Raw genomic sequence first — 14,829 nt, forward strand, 5'->3', positions numbered from 1 at the left:
CGTGTCCCAGGTAGTATAGACATTTTAACAATATTTGTTCTTCCAACCCATGGGCACGGAGTGTCTTTCCATTTCTTTGCATTGTCTTGAATTCCTTTCATCAGTGTTTCAGAGTTTTTAGAATACAGGTCTTTCACCTCTTTGGTTAGGTTTATTTCTAGATATTTTATTGTTTTTGGTGCAATTGTACATGAGACTGTTTTATTATATGCAAATTTGTTTTTGATAAATATAGGACACTACTGTAAATGCATTTTCTCTGCCTTGTGATTTTCTTACCATTTTATTTTCTTTAGCTTACTTCATTATAAGAGTACAGTACATAATACATATAACATATAACATACAAAATATATGTTAACCAACTGTTCATTTACTAGTAAGGCTTATGGTCAACAGTAGGCTATTATTGGTTTGGGGGAGTCAAAAGTTATGTGTGAATTTTCGACTGAGCAGAGGGGTTTGGGGTACCCCCCATTGTTCAAGGTTCATCTGTACTTTATGCTCACTGAAAAAAAGGAAAATGGTGTGCATTCATAGAACTGCAAATTAGAAGTGCTTTTGAAAACATTGCAGGGCTTTTTTTCCTTCTTCCTCCAGATAGGACTGTATATGAATCACCCAAGAATTTAGCATTCTTACCGTCTTTTTTGTTAAAAGGAAATATCACAATCTCTTTAAGCCACCAATCCATTGCCATTCTAAGTGGGAAGTTCAAGAGCCTAGCATTTTGGTAGACATTATAGCTTTATTGTATGACAAGATTAAAAGAAATTGAATACACTCAAAGCGAGCTTATTCTTAAAATCACTCTTTCTTGGGCATTCTGATAACTGAGTTTTTAACATAATTAACCTAAGATAGGTGTCTATTCAAATTTTTCTTATGTTTATTTATTTATTTTTGAGAGAGAGAGCGAGCACAGAGGAGGGGCAGAGAGAAGGAGATAGAGAATCACAACCAGGCTCCAAATTGTCAGCACAGATCCAAACACCAGGCTCAAACTTACAGATCCTCACAAACCGCGAGATCATGACCTGAGCCAAAATCAAGAGTCTGACACTTAACCGACTGAGCCACTTAGGTGCCCCTATTCAATTATTTTTTATCTGCTATATCTGTTAAAGTTAACTGTGTACTTGAACGTGAACTTGAAAGTAATGACTAAGTTGAACCTCAGTAATTTTTTTTGTTTATCTTAATGTTGAAGAACATTTTCTTTTCCTTTTAGTTAACTCTAAGAGTAATTGTAAAACAAATCTACTTTGTATCTTATATTCTGACCTTGTTTTTGCTGTTTAATGGAATTTGGATTACAAACCCACAATGTGGGGACCTCTGAGGTGTTTCACCTTGTGTTGACATGAATTCACTTAATCATTATTTAAAAAAAAATTTTTTTCTTAATGTTTATTTTATTTATTTTTGACAGAGACAGAGACAGAATGTGAGTGGATCAGGGGCAGAGAGAGAGGGAGACACGGAATCCAAAGCAGGCTCCTGGCTCCGAGCTGTCAGCACAGAGCCTGATGCAGGGCTCGAACTCACGAGCTGTGAGATCATGACCTGAGCCAAAGTCGGATGCTCAACCGACTGAGCTACCCAGGCACCCTATCATTATTAACATTCAATACACTTAGGGCTTTTTTTTTGAATGTTTATTTATTTATTTGGACAGAGAGCGAACCTGAGCAGGGGAGGGGCAAAGAGGGGGAATGAGAATCCCAAGCCGGCTCCCTATTGTTTATATCAGTTATTTTCAATTATAAAACCAAAGTAGCATATCACGTGTAAGGAGCAAAATTGTTTTTTATTTTTGTTTTTTTTATTTTAGAGTGAGCATGGGCAGAGACAGAGAATCTTAAGCAGGCTCCGCGCTCAGCACAGAACCCAGTGTGGGACTCCATCTCACAAACCCTGAGATCATGACCTGAGCCAAAATCAAGAGTCGGATGCTTAACCGACTGCATTTGCCAAACTTCATGTTGTCAAAATAGAACTTTTTTTTTAATCGTCAAACTCAGTACTAAGTCAGAAGTCAGAATCCTCAAGAGTCAGAAGGAGTCTGACTCTTGGGAGTCAGAAATCCTCAAGAAAGTAAAAAGCAGCAGGGGGTGGAAATTAGGTGGCATAATCTTAGTAAACGTTTTTATTTTTATTATGACAGAAAAGTCTTCCCTTTAAGACTTGTCAGATTAACTCAAAGAGCAACACTCTGTAATGAGAATATCTTCTGGGGTCGCCCAAACTGGGATGAATCTACATTTGTATGCTGCAGTATCGTGTGTGCTCTTTTGGCAAGAACAGTAAGCCCTTGAGGGTTTCTCCACACTGTCTTCAGAGGAGAAATTTAGTTTTCAAGGACTCCATAGAACATAAAACCTTGCCCTTAAAGATTTACGTAATCTCATTTTCTTTGAATAGCCTGTGTCATTTGTGATGAAATTGTATGATTGTACTATTTGATACATGGAAAATATTTTATTAAAAAGTCTCCTTCCAGGGCGCCTGGGTGGCTCAGTCAGTTAAGCATCTGACTTCAGCTCAGGTCATGATCTCACAGTTCGAGTTTGAGCCCAGCGTGGAGCTCTGTGCTGACAGCTCAGAGACTGGAGCCTGCTTCTGATTCTGTGTCTCCCTCTCTCTCTGCCCCTCCCCTGCTTGCCCTCTGTGTGTCTCTCTCTCAAAAGTAAAATTTTTTAAAAAGTCCCCTTTCTTAGCAACGCGTGTTCTTGTTTTCAGGATATACCTTCTCAGAAGCTTCACAGGAGAGAAAGCAGTGACAAAGAAGGAAGTTATTTTTTGCATGATAAAATCATCAACTTTAGTCACCAACTTCTAATTCAAATGAAATTTTAATTTGGGTGTCTTACTCTTCCTTCTTAAAACAATTTTAAGCACCTGGCACCTGGGTGGCTCATTCAGTTGAGCATTCAACTCTTGATTTTGGCTTAGGTCATTCATGATCCCAGGGTTGTGGGATTGATCCCCCACATCAGGCTCCATGCTGAGTGTGGAGGCTGCTTAAGATTCCCTCTCTTTCTCATTGCCGCTCTCGCCACTCATGCTGGCTCTCTCTAAAATAAAATTTTTTAAAAAATTGAAAAAGAACAATTTTATTCCTTATATATATGTGATGTGTTACTTTGGTTTTATAATTGAAAATAACTGAAACAAATAACATCTGAGCTCTTGAGCCTGGAATACCAATGTGGTTGATTTTAGGACTTGAATAAAAAGACCATAGAATTTGGGGTAAACCTCTCAATTCCTTAAAGTTTTTCAGAAACCCTACCTCTGATGAGGTTGTTCTCATATTGCTCATATATGGGTCATTGCTTGGTAAAATGCCAAGAGTAAGTAGTGTCAGTCTGGCATTTTATCAGTGACTACATTAAAGCATATTTTCAGGAAATAAGTGTGACAGATCTTATGTGACAGAAGATAGAGGATATCAGGCACATACAATTTAGATACAGAAGTAAGAGCAAACTAAGTTAACCAGAGGTAGAGGAAACACTTCAAGACTGGGGGGTACACAGAGGAATCCAGTCCTCACATATAGTTCTTATATATCAGTTTCACCTCTCTGTGTTATTAGGAAGAAATGGAAAGTTTTTTTACACATTGATAGGAAGGGGTGCAATCTGTTATAGAACTGAATTTATCAACTACTTTAGTAAAATTAATTTGTTAATTGGCAATAAGCTTGTTGCTTTTGTATTACTTTTGTAGTACTTTATACTGGATATCTTTTCCTTCATTCCTCCCCCATAGTTAATGAAAACCAGATGTGTTGGAATTAGTCCAAAAGCCACAACTAGAAGGATTTGGTTTCTTCCAAGTCAGAGGGTGACTATCTTTTTCTCTTAAAAACTGAAGTTAACCCTTTTCTGTGTTTATGCTAGAGAAATAAGCCAGTCTTTATTCTAGTCAAGGTTTTATATATTTAATGGAATGGGGGAGAGCTTACTGTAAATACAGCTGGTCTTTTATTTTTTTTAAGTTTTTAAAATTTTGTTTATTTTTGAGAGCGAGTGAGTGGGTGAGGGGCAGAGAGAGAGGGAGACACAGAACCTGAAGAAGGCCCCAGGCTCTGAGCTGTCGGTACTGAGCCTGACGCAGGACTCAAACTCACGAACTGTGAGATCATGACCTAAATTGGATGCTTAACCCACTGAGCCATCCCGGCACCCCAGAGCTGGTCTTTTAAGGCAAGAGATGTACCACTTCCTCAAGCTAGTCATTTGTAGATTTTTTTATTTCCAGGCAAAAATGCCATCATTAGAATTTTTCTCTCCTTTTGATTTGTTCTGTCTGCCCCTATACCAAAATGTATTATCCTGAGTTCCTTTTGGACTGTCAGTTGTTTGAACTGAAGATTACACACTGGAAGCCTGGGGAGAGACCACTAGGTCAGCGTGAGGAAAAGCAGGCTGGGAGACCTCACTCTCATTCTTCGGGGAACCAGATTTTGCTGTCATTGTAGCACCAAGAGCAAGAGCTACTGAGATTTTTCAGTGTTTTCAAATCCACAAGTCCTCTAGTTTATATGAAGTTAATTTCAGCCCCCTTTCCACTTGTCCCTTTTCTGTGTTTCTTAATGGATTTTTCCAAGGATGCTCGCCTTGATTTTTCCCTTTCATTCACAAGATAGAAGCATTCTATTTCTTGCCAAGCTGATGGGTTTCAAAGTGTATGTGTTCTATATGAAGACTTAGGCCTTAAAAAATTGTTAATGAGGTTGCTGTTACTTTCCTCAGCATTTACCAAATATCCGACTTTTATTTTGCTGAACTCTCTCGGCCTTGAAGGATTTTTCAGTGGCTTTAGCAGTAATTATAGTAACAAAGACGCTGCCACAGGTGATTGCCTTTGTCTTCTTGTGGCAGAAAAGCTTTTCCCCCCTCTGTTGTACATAGCAAGTCCCCCTAAAATGAAAACTCAGTGATCACATAAATAAGTGTGCGAGCTAGTTGATGCATGTTAAGAATTCCTTGTCGGGGCGCCTGGGTGGCTCAGTCAATTAAGCTTCTGACTTCAGCTCAGGTCATGATCTCACAGTTTTGAGTTCGAACCCCAGGTCGGGCTCTGTGCTGACAGCTCAGAACCTGGAGCCTCCTTGGGATTCTGTGTCTCCTTCTGTCTCTGACCCTCCCCCACTTGCTCTCTCTGTTTCTCTCTCGCTCTCAAAAATAAACAAACATTAAAAAAAAAAAAAAGAATTCCTTGTAAGATTTTCGTAATCATTGTGAAAGCTCTTTATGGGTAACTGCATGTTGTTTAGGGTAAACACTAAAATGGGTTTGTTTGTTTTTTTTACTGAAACAGTACTCTAGAAGAAATAGGATACGGTTTATGCTGCAATGCCACTAGAGTGTATATGTGAGATTGTATGAGGCATCCTTTTGCCTGAAGGAAAGATGTTATCCTGTTAGAAAACAGGATGTGTATATGATTACATCTAATGTGGCCATATTGAATTTCTTCTTATTTAGTTCCTAAATAAGAGGACCCAAAACATTGCAGTAACAATTCTTAGGACCCGTTGGCCATATTCAGTTCTCTTAAATTATGTAGATAGAATGGATCTTAAGAATAGTTGACTCTGGGACACCTGAGTGGCTCAGTTGGTTAACCGTTCGACTTCAGCTCAGATCATGATCTAATGGCTCGTGGGTCTGAGCCCCACATTGGGCTCTGTGCTGACAGCTCAGAGCCTGAAGCCTGCTTTGGATTCTGTGTCTCCCTCTATCTGCCCCTTCCCTGCTCACATTCTTGTCTCTCAAAAATAATAAATAAACGTTAAAAAAAAATGTTTTTAAACAAACAAAAGAATAGTTGATTTTGTAAAGAAAAAAAGAAAGCTTAGTATTCAGGTGTAGACACCAAGAATTTACCATCTGTTAGAATCCAGGGAAAGTGGCCTAGCATATTTTCCAGGAGAAAATGACACGACCAGTCTATGTAGATTAGTGGTGGTAGGGGGTACGTAACAAATGGCATCTGTCACCAGAAAAAGCTGTTTCATTCAGCTTCTGAATTTAGGTGAGTGCCATGATTATATCAGCAGAGTGCCTGGTCATATAGCAGCTATCAAGCATTACCCAAAATTATTTTGTGTAAATCTGTCTGGAATGTGGGATTTCCTTTTTTGATAGTTTTGGTGTGCAAATTAAAAACAAACAGGGGCACCTGGGTGGCTCAGTCCATTAAGCATCAGACTCTTGATCTCGGCTCAGGTCTTGATCTCAGGGTCATGAGTTCAAGTTCCACATGGGGCTCTCCCCTGGGCATGAAGCCTACTTAAAAAAAAAAAAAAAAAAGTGAGTTGCTAAAACTTGGAGGACACTTTTAGGTTGTAATAGAGTGGTTCAGAGTATGAACCTGGAAGGCAGACTGCCTTGGTTTGAATTATGGCACCCAGCCTTTCTGTCCTTCAGTGTTTCTCATCCCTAAAATAGGATAATGTACTTGATAACTCTAAGCACTTCTCCAGTCTAGAACCCAGGCTACACTTTAGAGTAGAAAATGACTTCACATAAGTTAAAACTTAATGGAAATATTTCAGTATTTTAAATGGTGATTAACTTAGTAAACTGGGAAGGTGTTGACTAACAAATGATTTGTACATTTATTTATTTATTTTTACAAATGATTTGTACATTTAAATGAAGGGAGGATGACATCTGGTATGCTTACATTTAACAAAATAGCTGGATTATAGAAAAATTGCTTGCATTTCATTTGGTTGTTTTCTATTTGCCTCATCATAAGAATTTCCTGAAGATTCTGGAGATTCTGGTTCAGTAATTTGGGTTTGGATCTTGAGAACATACACTTTTTTAAGTCAATTGATAGATTTTTATCTTTTAAAAACATACATTTGACAAACCTCTCAGATGATTATTAAGAGACAGTTTACAGAGTTAAGTATTGTGTGTCTTCTCTGAACCCCAGCTTTCTGACCAACAGAATCAAAGATTTGACTAGAAAGATGGTCTGCTTCCTAACTCACTTTATGATTTTGAGATTCCTATCTAATGATTATGATATCAGAGAATTCCATTACATGTGATGCAATATGGGGTGAGGAACTGAGCGAAAAATTAATTCAGCAAACTTTAAAAAAATGTTTCCATAAAGAAAAAAGCTTTCTAATAAAATAATAACCTTGAGATAATTTGTATTGATTCAGTTAATTCTAAATATCGATAATGAAGCAATAATAAAGCACCCAAAACTCTGGTAATGTGTATTGTCTTTTGTTGGGTGTGTGTACACACTATTTAAAATACTGCTGTTTTAGAATTACTGGTCCTTCGATTTAGCAAATTTACTAAAATTGTGAGCAGTTAAAACTTCTCATTACAATCTTCATTCTAATCCATGGCAATTCTCTTTTGCTAGTTATCCCATCACCTGAGCACAGTCTGTCATTTCTCATGCATCTTTGCTTGACAATCCGTACCTTTCCCATTTATCACCGCGTCTCAGAGTCCACACTGTTGAGCTCGGGAGACATGCCTCACTGCCTGACAGGACACACTTGTTCAGCAACAAGGAATGTCTAACAATCAGCAAATTAGTGTTGATTGTTGTATTCTTGACCCAGTGATTTCTTTAGCTGATAGTAGTAAGTAGATAATTGGGGGCTATTAGCACACTTATCCATGTGTTGTTTTTAATCCCCTAAGTCTTCCCAAGCCTATCTCATGGGAGAATAACAGGTATTTCTTAGGCTCCACAAAGTGATGGCCAGCAATTGACATGAATTGACACAGGTTTTTGTTTTGTTTTTGCAGGGTGGTGGGAGGGGTTGCAGGAGAGCCTTCAGGAACAGAAACAAGATGACAGTATGGAGCACCAGTCATAATTTCAAGATGAATTGAGTTCCTGAAGTTTGGGGTGCTCATTAATTAGTGGATTTCTCTTGAGCAGGGGATATCTCTAGAGCACCTTTAGGGTATACAGCTTATTAAAACTGTTTAATGTATATGCTGTTTTGAATGGTATATATTACAGATCTAATTGTGGTCTGTGGTGTTTAATCTATTTTAGAAACTGGATGGCTTCTACAGGGAGCCAGGCCTCTGATATAGACAAGATTCTTGGATTCTTCAGTGATGGCGCACCCCCCACCAAAAAGCCCAGGTAAACAAGGGAAGGGAATCTGAGGAACACAGTAAATTACCAAACAGACTTGCCCCACATCCCAGTTGTTTTCAGAAATTAATATTGGTCTTCATATAAAAATTAAATTATTTTTATTTTGGATTCAATTTTTATTTTTATCCAGGCCATAAATGTACATAATTTTAAAAGTCAGTACCTGAAAGTTTATAATGCCTTGTCCCTCTATAGAGATAATCACCTGCAGCCTTTTAATTGATTTCTTTAATACTTCCATTCATATTTTTTTTTTTAATTTTTTTTTTTAACGTTTTTATTTATTTTTGAGACAGAGAGAGACAGAGCATGAATGGGGGAGGGTCAGAGAGAGGGAGACACAGAATCTGAAACAGGCTCCAGGCTCTGAGCTGTCAGCACAGGGGCCCGATGCGGGGCTCGAACTCACGGACCGCGAGATCGTGACCTGAGCCGAAGTCGGCGCTCAACCGACTGAGCCACCCAGGCGCCCCTCCATTCATATTTTTAAATACTTTGTATGTACTGCTGTTTTTTAGTGTTTTGGTTTTATCTATTTCCAGTTAAGAAAGATGAGGATTAGGCTTGCTCTTCTGGAGCCTCTCCTCACATGTTGCCCCCCTCCCCAGTGTGTTTTATATCATAATTTTTGGTTAAGTCAGTTTTTAATAGTTACATTACATGACTGTATAAGTAGTTCATAGGTGAGCCTAATCGTGTTTTGAAATTACACTTTTTTGTCCATTTTTCCCTCCAAGTTATTAAAGATTGTCTCTCTCTCTCTCTCTTTTTTTTTTTTTTTTTTTGGTTTGCTTTGTTTTCTATGTACCTATCAATTTGTCTTCAAACTCTGTGACAGAAGAGTAAATCTCTTAGATATGCTGACACTCATCAGTAATTTACTAGTTTAAATTGTTTTGTGGGGTTTTCCTTTTGGACCATATTCTGCTGAGGATAGTTCTCCAGGCCTGCTGAAAATGGCTGATATTTGCCATTTTCCTTCCCCATGACCTCAAGGATTCCTCTTACATCTCTCCTGTATTGGAGCCTCTCTTTCCTAGATACCATGTCACCTTTTTGGTGTAGTCCTTCATTTTGCTGAAAACTATTTTCATTAGCTTCCTTAGTAAGGATTCACATGAGAAGGGTTTTTGGAGACATTTGCAAATGTCTTTATCATATTTGTACATTGATTTGATGATTTGGCTGAGTGTAGAATTTTAGGGAGGAAGTCATTTTCCTTAGAGTTCTGAAGTTACTGCTCATTCTCTGCTAGCAGCTAAGTCTTCTGCCAAAATAGGGACTCTGTGCTGATTCCCAGTCATTTGGGTCATGTGGCCTCTTCTTTTCTCATTAGAAGCTTATAAGGATAGTTATTTTATTCTCAGCAACCTGAAATTTCATGGTGATGTACCTTCATATGAGTCTAGACATCAGGTAGCTCTTCAGAGCTGTCTACTGATAATTCATTTTTGAAAATTTTTTTTCTTATTTGATAATTTCCTTTACAGTTTTTTCTTTTTTTTTAAATTTTTTTTTTTTTTCAACATTTTTTATTTATTTTTGGGACAGAGAGAGACAGAGCATGAACGGGGGAGGGGCAGAGAGAGAGGGAGACACAGAATCGGAAACAGGCTCCAGGCTCCGAGCCATCAGCCCGGAGCCTGACGCGGGGCTCGAACTCACGGACCGCGAGATCGTGACCTGGCTGAAGTCGGACGCTTAACCGACTGCGCCACCCAGGCGCCCCCTTTACAGTTTTTTCTGTATTGTGTCTTTGTAGAACTCTTGGTATTCAGATATTGGACCTTCTGGAGTAGGACTCTAGTTTTTTTATATTTTTCTATTGCTTTTGTTTTTATCATTCTGCTGTCTCAAGTAATTTTGTTTTCTTCCAAACTTACAAATTTTTTATTTGTTATATTTTTAATTTCCAAGAAATCTTTTTGCTTGCTCACCCCCCTCCTTTTTTTCTTAAGTTTATTTATTTATTTTGAGAGAGAAAGAGCAGAGGAGGGGCAGGGAGAGAGAAAGAATCCCAAGCAGGCTCTGCACTGTCAGCGCAGAGCCAGATGCAGGGCTTGAACTTAAGAACTGCAAGATCATGACCTGAGCCAAAATCAGTAGTCAGATGCTTAACTGAGCAAGCTGCCCAGGTGCCCCATGCCCACCCCTTTTATGGCATTCTTTGTTTGTTTGTTTGTTTCATGTTTATTTTTGAGAGAGTGAGACAGAATGTGAGCTAGTTCTGAGGGGGAGGGGAAGAGAGAGAGGGAGACACAGAATCTGAAGCAGGCTCCAGGCTCTGAGCTGTCAGCACAGAGCCCAATGCGGGCCTTGAACCCACAACCGTGAGATCATGACCTGAGCAGAAGTCCGACATTTAACGAACCGAGCCACCCAGGTGCTCCATACAGCGTTCTAATGATCATGTTTCATAGATGCCTTTTTTTTTTTTTTAATTTATGGAGATAACTGTTTTCAGTTTTTCTTCTTTCTCTGGTATTGTCCCTTGTTTCCTGCAGGTTTCTTTCTAGGTACTAGTTTGTTTATATGTAACTCTTACATTGGGGGCTTTGTTCATATGTAAGGTGACCTTTCTTTGTCTGCTCATATTTAAGAGAAGACGCTAAAGAGCCAGTTGGAGAATCTGTGTGTGTGTAAAGGACTTGGTCTCTCGTGCTTCATTGGGGGTGTCAAGCATGGTTCTGGAGCTGAGGAATCGCTGCCTGTCAGAACCTGTGGGTCTTTTCTCTCATGCTGGCCATTATCCCCAAAAGAAGATGAGTGGATGGGGAATAGCGTGCAGGTATAAGGTTCACTGCCAGTGTCTGAGAGTCTTCCTCTGGGAGAAGGGGGCAAAGGAGAGTCTTGCCATTTCATATACTGACTTTTACTTAATCTCCTTCCCCAAGCTGTGCACAGTGTTCTCAAATACTCAACCTCTCTGGAGAGCAAGCCTCCAGTCTTAGAATTCTAACTGCTTCTAAGACAGCCTTGCAGTGACTTCTCTTATCTTGGCCCCACCTGCCCCTCTACCTTCAGACTTATTTGACATTCCCAAGGTTCTGTCGAGGGAATCAGCTCTTACCTTACAACTTCTAAAATTTTGTGGGCCTGTGTTGTCTGCTGTCATCTTTTCCTATTCTGTTTTTTATGAACTTATGCCTTCTAAAAAAATTACTTTATAATTACTTAGTGGTTTTAGGAAGAATCAGAAACGAAAAGTGAGGCAAAATTACACCTCAGACCTATAATGGATGAGGTAAAAAATTCAAGTAATACAGCACAATCAAGTGAGAAGTAAAAATCATTGTTCTCCCCAATCCCCAGAGTTAACCACTACTAACAGTTCTTGTGAACCCTTCTAGAAATTTTCTGTATGTATTGTTTTATGTTTCAATATCTTAATTCCCTTGAACTGAAACTTATTTTTCATCATCAGTTTCTGATATCTATTATCAAGTCTTTTCCCATAGACTAAACTTTTGAGATTGGGGACTTGATTTTATTCATAGGAACATCATTAGTACCTACCCTTATGTCTAGTACTTTGTAAGTTTTTAATATTTGTTGAATGACTGAATGCAGGAGTTGGGGATAGGGAAGGCAGTTCTAAAGTTTGGTTTCCCAAAACAGGTTTCCCAAGGCTGTTTCTTACGTTATGCCAAAATGCGAATCCTTTTTCTATTTTATTGTTTTGACAAAAGATTGAGAAAGGCAATTTCTTGGAAAACACCTACCATTAGCAAAAATTAAAGTGAATAAACATATTTCAAACACATTTTAATGTAGTTTCCAGATTGAAGGGGGGGGGCCAAAACACAAAAACTTGTGCCCCTGCTATCTCTTCAAAACAGAACTCTGTGGTGCTTCTCATGATAAGAAAGGAATGTTTTCTCTTCTTGTCGTATCTGTTGAATAGTTTTTTCTTTGTTTATTTAGGTAATGTGAAGGTCCTGTGTTTCACAGTTCTCTTAACTACTTTTTTTTCTTCCTTCCTTCCTTTCTTTGTTTTTTTTTTTTTTTGCCTCAAGATAATCTAGAACAAAACCGAAGTGGAATTTGTTTCCATATTTGACTGTCTCATTCTCAATTTTATCTTAATAGTGTGTATGAAATCTGAGCTTAAATTTGGCTTTCTTTCATCTCTTCTTTTATAGTTGCCAGCAGTGGGAATTTAATTTGTATGGATTTCTTTTCTGTCTGGAGTCCGTGTTTTTTTGAAATTCAGTGTTGGTTTAAAATATAAGTTAGTAAAACTCAGCTGGGCTGTAATATGATCAGATCTTTTCCTACTGTTAGTGGGTTTTTTTAGGTTGAGAGAACTATGAGGGAGAAAATTGATTTTAAGAGTGTCTTTTAAGATCCTGAAATAGGTTTTTCAGCAAGTCTTGGCACAAAATTCTGGTCTTTTTGCTTAAGATACTCAGGAGAGGATGGGGCACCTACCCGGCTCAGCTGGTTAGGTGTCTTGACTTTGACTCGGGTCAAGATCTCACGGTTCTTGAGATCAAGCCTCACGTCGAGCTCTGTGCTGACAGCATGGAGCCTGCTTGGGATTCTCTCACTCCCTCTTTCTCTGCCCCTCCCCCCCCCACTCATGCGCGCACACGTCCGCTCGCTCTCTCTCAAAATAAATAAACATTAAAAAAAAAAGATACTTAGGAGAGGTATCAGAAACTGGTACTTTATCCTCTTTGCAATTATGAAAGTGATAGCTGAAAACCGTGATTTTCAACAGTCCTTCCGTGTGCCTTCTCTTATCTGTTGGATGTTCCAATCCTCTTCATTTGGTTGACTTTTTCAGGAAGCTGCTTCCAAGCTTAAAAACTAAGAAGCCCCGGGAGCTCGTGCTGGTGATCGGAACAGGCATTAGTGCTGCAGTTGCCCCTCAGGTTCCAGCCCTAAAGTCCTGGAAGGGGTTAATTCAGGCCTTACTGGATGCTGCCATTGATTTTGATCTTCTAGAAGATGAGGAAAGCAGAAAATTTCAGAAATGTCTCCATGAAGACAAAAACCTTGTCCATGTTGCCCATGACCTTATCCAGAAACTCTCTCCTGTGAGTACCCTCCTGTGTACCCTGGGATTTGATATTTTTTGAAACCATGGCACGTATGCCAAATGTAATAAGAATATTCACTTCTAGTTTATAGATTTGCATAACATTTTGCTCTTTTACAAAATGTCTGTTTATGGACCCTATTCAGGGTAGTTATCTTGACCCATTTGTGCGTGCGTGCGTGCGTGTGTGTGTGTGTGTGTGTGGTGGTGGTGGTGGTGGTGGTAGTGGTGATGATGGTGATGATGGTGATGATGATGTTGTTGTTTCTGAGTGATGTGGAAATGTTAGAGTTCGGAGCCAATGGCCAAGAAAGAATTCTTGAGACATCTTTGGTGCAAAAAGGTGGTTTTATTAAAGCACAGGGACAGGACCTCACGCACTGGGATCGTGAGGGGTGACTGATTATATATATACTACTTGAGAGTTGGGGGAAGTAAAGATTAGGGGAAGTTACCAAGGGGACTTTCATATGCTAAGGAAGACTCACAGGATCCTGAATGATAAGGGCCTCCTTGTCTTGTATTGTCTTCAACATGCCTTCAAAATCAGGATTCATTTAATATATTTATATATTTGCAAATAATAGAGTAGCCAAAGCATGTTGTAAATCTTTTCTTTTAGTTTTATTTATTTTTTAATATACGTCCAAGTTAGTTAGCATATAGTGCATTTTAACATTTTTGTTTATTTTTTAATTTGCATGTTGTAAATCTTACTAAGTCATATTTTTGAAGAAAAAGAAGAAACATTTTGAAGAAAAATGGTTCATGACTCATTTCAGAAACTTAGTATGTTTTACGTCCTCTTTTCATTTCCTTATCCTTAGTTGTGATAAACTGTTACTAATCTAGAATAATGTAAATAAATAATAGGCTTTTAAAGGGCTCATGTGACCTCTGTCCAGTACCATATACAGAAATGAACTCAAAATGGATTAAAGACCTAAATATGGAGCTAAAACTATAAAACTCTAGAAGAAAACGGATTTAAAACTTAATGACTTTGAATCTGGCAGCAGTGTTTTAAACATGACACCAAAAAAGCACAAGTAACAAAAGATAGATAACACTGCACTTTACCAAACATAAAATCTGTTAGGCTCAACGACCACTATCTATAAGAAAGTGAAAAGAGAGCCCCCCCGGAATGGGAGAAAATATTAGCAACTCCTGTATCTTCTAAAGGTGTAGTATCCAGAATATATAAAAAAGTATTATAACTTAACAATAAAAAGGCAAATAATTCAATTTTTAAATGGCAAAGGACTTGAATAGACGTTGTTCCAAGGGAAACGGCCAATAAGCACACGAAAAGAGGCTCCACATCAGACGTCATTAGCAGAGTGCAAATCAGAACCACCTGAGGTGCTACTTCACTTGGGCCAGGACGGCCAGAGTCAGACGGTCAGATAATTAAGTGTTGGCAAGGATGTGGAGAAATTGAAATCCTCATGCACTGCTGGGCTTGTGAAATGGTGCGAACAATGTGGAACACGGTCTGGCAGTTCCTCAAACAGTTAAATATAGAGCTACCATCTGACCCAACAGTTCCACTTCTGGATACACCCAAGAGAAATGAAAACATGTTCAGACAAAAACGTACAAGCAAACATTGA

At 38.7% G+C, this 14,829-nt stretch overlaps 1 protein-coding gene across 3 annotated transcripts in view; it reads left to right on the plus strand.

Annotated features, from left to right (window-relative positions):
- Window positions 1–14,829, plus strand: part of FAM118B (family with sequence similarity 118 member B) — a 48,926-nt gene that overhangs the window by 15,557 nt on the left and 18,540 nt on the right. For all 3 annotated transcript variants that reach the window (XR_009249570.1, XM_058687253.1, XM_058687254.1), the window contains exons 2-3: window positions 8,062–8,154; window positions 12,959–13,211. Coding sequence is in view for 2 of the 3 variants with exons in the window: in XM_058687253.1 (XP_058543236.1) it covers window positions 8,069–8,154; window positions 12,959–13,211 (339 nt within the window). In the remaining variant the exon portion in view is untranslated. The remainder of the gene's footprint in view (window positions 1–8,061; window positions 8,155–12,958; window positions 13,212–14,829) is intronic.

This window comes from Neofelis nebulosa, chromosome 10 (genome assembly GCF_028018385.1).
Source record: "Neofelis nebulosa isolate mNeoNeb1 chromosome 10, mNeoNeb1.pri, whole genome shotgun sequence".
Classification (NCBI taxonomy): Eukaryota; Metazoa; Chordata; class Mammalia; order Carnivora; family Felidae; genus Neofelis; species Neofelis nebulosa.